The sequence below is a fragment of the Protomyctophum parallelum genome, assembly GCF_964188405.1.
Source record: "Protomyctophum parallelum genome assembly, chromosome: 1".
NCBI lineage: Eukaryota > Metazoa > Chordata > Actinopteri > Myctophiformes > Myctophidae > Protomyctophum > Protomyctophum parallelum.
Window position 1 is genome coordinate 13,205,757 of NC_139697.1, and position 6,364 is coordinate 13,212,120.

Below are 6,364 nucleotides of genomic sequence, written 5' to 3' on the forward strand. Positions count from 1 at the left end.
ATTGTTGCAAAAAGAAGTTGAGATATTTTTGTTCAGTGAAATTTGCATAATTATAAACATTCAACAGGACCCAGTCATGCATGCAATTACTGCGGGGTATTTTGTTTTTGTAAACCTTTTCTCTAGTTCAGGGGTTCCCAAACTGGTATGTGCACCCCCTGTGGTGCACAAATGCCTTCTAGGGGTTGCATGACATGAAAAGGTGGTTTTGTTTCTTGGTATACAGTATCATATGACAGCTTCTATGTCTTCTGTTGGAAATCAACAGCAGACATATAGAAGCAGGATGGAAATAATATGGTCTGAAGAGAGGACTGCAGCAGCTGGCCATGAAAAGTGGAAGCGCTCTGTGAAGGCCTTATACAATTGGCACAAAGTGGATAGGTAACAGCTATGTACAGTATGTTGATCGACTTGCACGAGCAGAGAGGCGCAAGTACTGTTTTTATTTGCGCGAGCAGAGCGGCGCAAGTACTGTTTTCAGCTGCGTATGTCGGTGACACCCTCGGCCAATCAGGGATTGTGAATTTGTGGTGCCACCAACATCAGAGACCTTCAAGGAAAACGTGAAGAGATCCCATTTCCAATGTGCCATCATATTTTGAGAATTACCATGTTCATATTTACAGAACACGTTGGTTATAAAGTCTATGCAAAGCAATTGATTCATCTTTAAACTGACATGTTTTTTGGTGCCCTAAACAAAGTCCCCCTAAAGCTGCTCCTAAGCCTCCAGCCAGAAACGTTTAAAATGTATTTAGATTATTGAAAAATTAGCATACAATAACAATTGTGTCACAATATTAAAAAGGTAGCATTATTAGACACTATTAGAATTGTAGCACACACGATATACACTGTGTGTGTGTGTGTGTGTGTGTGTGTGTGTGTGTGTGTGTGTGTGTGTGTGTGTGTGTGTGCGCCGGCTGCATGCAGAGAGCAGTGAGATGAGCCAGCTTACTGTTTTAAACAGATAACCACGCACACACCCGTTGTAACTGCCATCGCTAATGCAGTAGGGTTCTGACATGTTTTGGACACTTTTGGTGCAGATGTGCCTTATCGCCACGCTAAAATCAGCCTTTAAACAAGCGCTAAACAGTGGCCGCGTCTACAAACAACGCTCGAATGTCTACGACCCCACCTGTCACCTGTCACCTGTCGGTGATACCACCGTTGACTTCGAGCAGTATGTACGACCACTATCGGACCGTGAATGGACTACTTTTCAGCAGCATGAAAGAGCGTACCGAGGGACACTGGACACCAAACTGCTGCAAGAAAGAACTAACTTCGCCGCCACCCCGGGCGGGGCTGAGAAATGGAGCAGGCTGATCTCTGTCCTAGTCGGCGTTTTCTTCGAGAATGGAATATTCTCCACAATGCAGCGAAATGGACGCCCATACGGATACCCGCTCCTGAAATATGCCGCTAGAATTCTGAAGAAGTTCCCCCTATGTGACGACTACCCAGTGGATATTACGGCCGACGCGATCATAATCTGGATTGAGGCGCAACTATGTTTTATCCGTGAAAGGATACAACCTGCGCTCCGTGCCACTGGGACTCAAACACAACGGCAGCGGAAAAAAGTTTCCAGAAACAAACTGGCATACCTTTGGCAACATCGTAAGTCAAAAGCAATCGATATTATCATGAACAACAGCTGTTTCCCTGAACCACCGCCCGCTGTTAGTAATACAGACACTGTACATGATTATTATAAAGCTAAATACCAAGACGCACCCACCGCTATGCCCCTGACCACGCCCCCATGGCATGACGTCATTGAAAATATAGAACCAGGTTATCTCCCAGATACCAGCAGGTTCACAGCAGAGGAGGTAGATAAAGTTCTGATTTCCCTTCCTAACAACAAAGCCAGTGGCTCTGATGGAGTAACATATGAGACTCTGAGAGCTACTAGACCTATGTCAACACAAAACCTTACAGATATTTTTAATACCTGCCTAATTAATGAGAGAGTGCCTGATTCCTGGAAAGGTGCCCTCATTTACAGGACACCAAAAAAAGACAATAATCCAGATGATCCGTCCACCTGGCGTGACATCTCCTTACTCCCCACCATATACAAAGTCTTTATGAAGTGCCTGCTTGCCCGCATCCTACCCTGGCTGGTAGACACAGGAACACTCTCCCCACATCAGAAAGCCTATATCAATAGGAATGCATGAACACGTATTCTGCCTAAAAACAGGAATAGATGACTTCAAACATGAATCCTCTAGATTTTATACTGTGTTCCTGGATTTCAGAGATGCGTTTGGCACACTCTCACATAAGGTGATGCTGAATGCACTGGAGGAAATACATCTACCTCAGCCTTTTGTGAATATTATTTCCAATGTGTACCAAGACTCGTTTCTCCAGGTCATCTGTGGGCAGCAGCTCACAGACCCAATTTCCCTCAAGGTGGGGATAAAAACAGGCTGTCCATGGAGTGCTGTAAATTTCATTCTAGCCCTTAATCAATGGATGAAATGGATCCACCAGTGCGCTCCGCCACACGTCCGGTCCCCAAACCCCGTCCAGGGATATGCTGACGACGTGCAGGTGTCATCAAGAGAGGAGGACGCCATCACCAACATGCTGGCACGCACTGATGAATTCCTCCACTGGTCCGGGCTGGAGGTGAAACACACAAAATGTGCCGTGCTCCACGAACGCCGCAATGGCGGCAACCGCTGGTACAAGGCCAAGAAAGACAAGCCTCCCTCCTTCCTAATTATGGGACAACCCATCAGGGTGTACGCCCGTAATGAGACGTACCCATACCTGGGCCATAAGTTCAACATCGCTGGTGAGTGGGGGGAGCAAGTCGAGGAGCTCACCAGAGAGTTTCACCGTCGACTCGACCTGATCGATCTGTCCCCCCTCCCTATAGTCATGAAGCTCGAGGCTGTGAGAGAAGTGGCCCTGGCGAAGATACAACACCTATTTGCCAATGTACACATCCCACAACATGCACTGAGAGACATGACAAATAGAACTGTCAAGCTGGCCAGAAAATGGGTTGGCCTAAACTCACACTCCACACGAGACATACTCTTCCTTTCATATGGCGAAGGGGGGCTGGGGGTCCCAAATGTAGAGTGGACTTATGCAGCAACACGGCTAAGCCACCTACTGCACATGCTCAATAATGATGATGGCACCGTCAGAGAAATGGCCAGGGCATCACTCCTACTGGACCTGCGCAGGAGGAAGGTACCCCTGGCTGCTGCAGACCAGAATAACTTCCTAGGCTTTAGGAGGAAAGACTCTGGGAAACTGGACTCACAAGCCAAGGGCTTCGGGGTCTGGTCTGATTGGCCAGATCTCAACGACCTTTGCCATCGAACAGGAGTCCAGCTAAAATGGGCAAAAAACAACGAAAATGTGCCCATCTCTGATGGATTAATTACAGACTCCAGCGTGGTAGTGAAGGCTACCCTCACCCACCAGGGTGCGGACACTAGACTACAGGAAGAAACGGCAAGAAGGGTTCTGCTTAGCACGAAACAGGCTGAAGCCAAAGAACATTGGCGTGGCCTACGACTGCAGGGAAAGTTGGCCTGTGTTGATTCAGCTGATCACTCTGTTTCACATTCGATGTACAAAAATGCTGCTATTGGGGAGGATGTTTTAAAATTCACCATCAAAGCAAGACTACAAGTATTACCAACCAAGTACAATCTGTCAATCTGGTATCCCGACACCCACACTCCACTCTGTATAAACCATCATGATTCTGAACAACACCTAGAATCCATCGCACACATAACAAATGGATGTAGTGCATACAAAAACTTATATATTGCTCGCCACGACCGGATTGTTGACCTAGTGTCTGATGCAGTTCGAAAGTATGTGCCATCTAGTGCAGCAATGTATAAACATTCAAGAGTGTTACCAGATTGGTTTAGCTGTGCATGCGATGTCTTTGCTAACATCCCCAATACACCTGATGTTGTCTTTGTTGACACCAGACACAAGGAGGTCCTGATTCTGGAGGTGGGCTGTGTCTTTGATTTGTACATGGACCAGGCATTCCAAGATAAATATTCTAAGTATCAACCATTACTTGGAAGTATAACCAACTTGGGGTATCGCTGTAGATTTGCCATACTGATATTCGGAAGCCTGGGCCATGTGCATAAACTGACCATAAGTGGCCTAAGAATAGCTGGCATGACAAAAAGCAAAGCCAAACAACTTGCCAAATACTGTTCTGTCTCGTCTGTTATAGGCAGTTTGTCTGTGTGGAGAAGGAGGTGCCATGTGTATCCCTAAGTGAACATGAACTGTCAACCCCGTTATATTTGCTTCCTTGTAAAATTAATTGTAATTTGTGGATTCAAATAAAGAAATCGAAATGTGTATATATATATATATATGTGTGTGTGTGTGTGTGTGTGTGTGTGTGTGTGTGTGTGTGTGAGGGTTGAAAGCTTCCCCATATTTGGAGTGATGCATCATAGATACGTCATACTGTAAGTGACTGAGGTCACACCCTGGCCACATAAATCAATCATGTTTCATCTCACATCTAGTAGCTTATAATAGTTTATGATCTTAATACTCTTCATAGGTCACTGGCAAAGATGTCTGATCTATCGGCGCTTTTCAAATATGTGGACGAACATCAGGACCTATATGTTCAGCGCCTCGCCCAATGGGTGGCGGTGCAGAGCGTGTCAGCAAGGCCCGAGAAACGAGGGGAGATCAAGAAGATGATGGAGATGGCAGCCACTGACATCCAGAAGCTGGGGGGTACCGTGGAGATGGTGGACATTGGCAAACAGAAGCTTCCCGATGGAGAGGAGATTCCCCTGCCCCCTATCATCCTGGGGCAACTGGGCTCAGACCCGGGCAAAAAGACTGTGTGTATCTACGGACACCTTGATGTACAGCCGGCTAATGTGGAAGATGGCTGGGACACGGAGCCTTTTACTCTGGTAGAGAAGGATGGCAAGCTCTACGGAAGAGGTTCCACGGATGACAAGGGTCCAGTGCTGGCCTTTCTGAACTGTATCGAGGCTTACCAGAAGATCCAACAGGAGCTTCCCATCAACCTCAAGTTCATCTTCGAAGGGATGGAGGAGTCTGGATCCGAGGGCCTGGACGAACTGGTCTTCTCTCTTAAGGACACCTTCCTAAAGGACGTGGACTATGTCTGCATCTCAGACAACTACTGGCTGGGCAAGAACAAACCCTGCATCACCTACGGTCTGAGAGGCATTTGCTACTTCTACATCGAGATCGAGTGCTGTGACAAGGACCTCCACTCTGGCGTGTTCGGTGGCTCTGTTCACGAAGCCATGACTGACCTCATCGTGCTCATGAGCTCCTTGGTGAACGAGAAGGGAAAGATCTTGGTACCGGGGCTGTACGAAGATGTGGCCCCTCTTACGGACACGGAGATGCAACTCTACGACAAGATCGACTTCGACATGGAGGATTACCGCAAGGATGTCGGCGCTAAAAAGCTGCTGCACAACACCAAGGAGCAGATCCTGATGCACCGCTGGAGGTATCCGTCCCTCTCTCTCCACGGAATCGAGGGGGCTTTCTCCGACGGCGGGGCCAAGACCGTGATTCCCCGCAAGGTCACCGGGAAGTTCTCAGTTCGCCTCGTCCCAGATATGGACCCAAAAGTCGTGGAGAAGCAGGTCATTGGTCATCTGCAGAAGAAGTTTGCCGAGTCGGAGAGTCCCAACAAGCTGAATATTTACATGGGTCACGGCGCTAAGGCCTGGGTGTCCGACTTCAACCACCCCCACTACATGGCAGGCCGAAAGGCCATGAAGACCGTGTTTGGCGTGGAGCCCGACCTGACTCGCGAGGGCGGAAGCATTCCGGTGACACTGACCTTCCAGGAGGCCACGGGATGTAATGTCATGCTGCTCCCCTTGGGGTCCTCGGACGACGGTGCTCACTCTCAGAATGAGAAAATCAACAGAAGCAACTATATTCAAGGTACCAAGATGCTTGGCGCGTACCTCTATGAGGTGTCTCAGTTGGAGTGAATGGAGCAGTGCTGGGGAAAAAAGGTCCTGGAATCTTAAGTGAAATGTACTTTAATAAAGCCGATCTACAATCTCACAATGCATTGCATTGCGACACATTGTGACCTTATAGATCGTCTATTTTCAAATGGCCAAAATGTATAGGGCTGAAGTGGTTTATGCATGTTTTGCAATAATAATTAAAATACACAAAGTTGCTAGTAACTAAAGTTGTCATAATTGTAGGTGAATAAAAGTAGAATATCTGCTTCTGAGATGTAGTGGAGTAGAAGTATTGGAAATACTCATAAGTAAAGCACCAATAACTCAAAATTGTACTTAATAGGGTTAGTTCA

The 6,364-nt window shown here is 47.2% G+C and overlaps 1 protein-coding gene across 1 annotated transcript; it reads left to right on the top strand.

Annotated features, from left to right (window-relative positions):
- Positions 1 to 4,604: 4,604 nt before the first annotated feature.
- Positions 4,605 to 6,029, top strand: LOC310862582 (cytosolic non-specific dipeptidase-like; the record flags this gene model as incomplete). The annotated part of the gene is made up of 1 exon (XM_083770556.1): positions 4,605 to 6,029. The coding sequence occupies one exon, from the start codon at positions 4,605 to 4,607 to the stop codon at positions 6,027 to 6,029; it is 1,425 nt and encodes a 474-aa protein (XP_083626682.1).
- Positions 6,030 to 6,364: the final 335 nt, after the last annotated feature.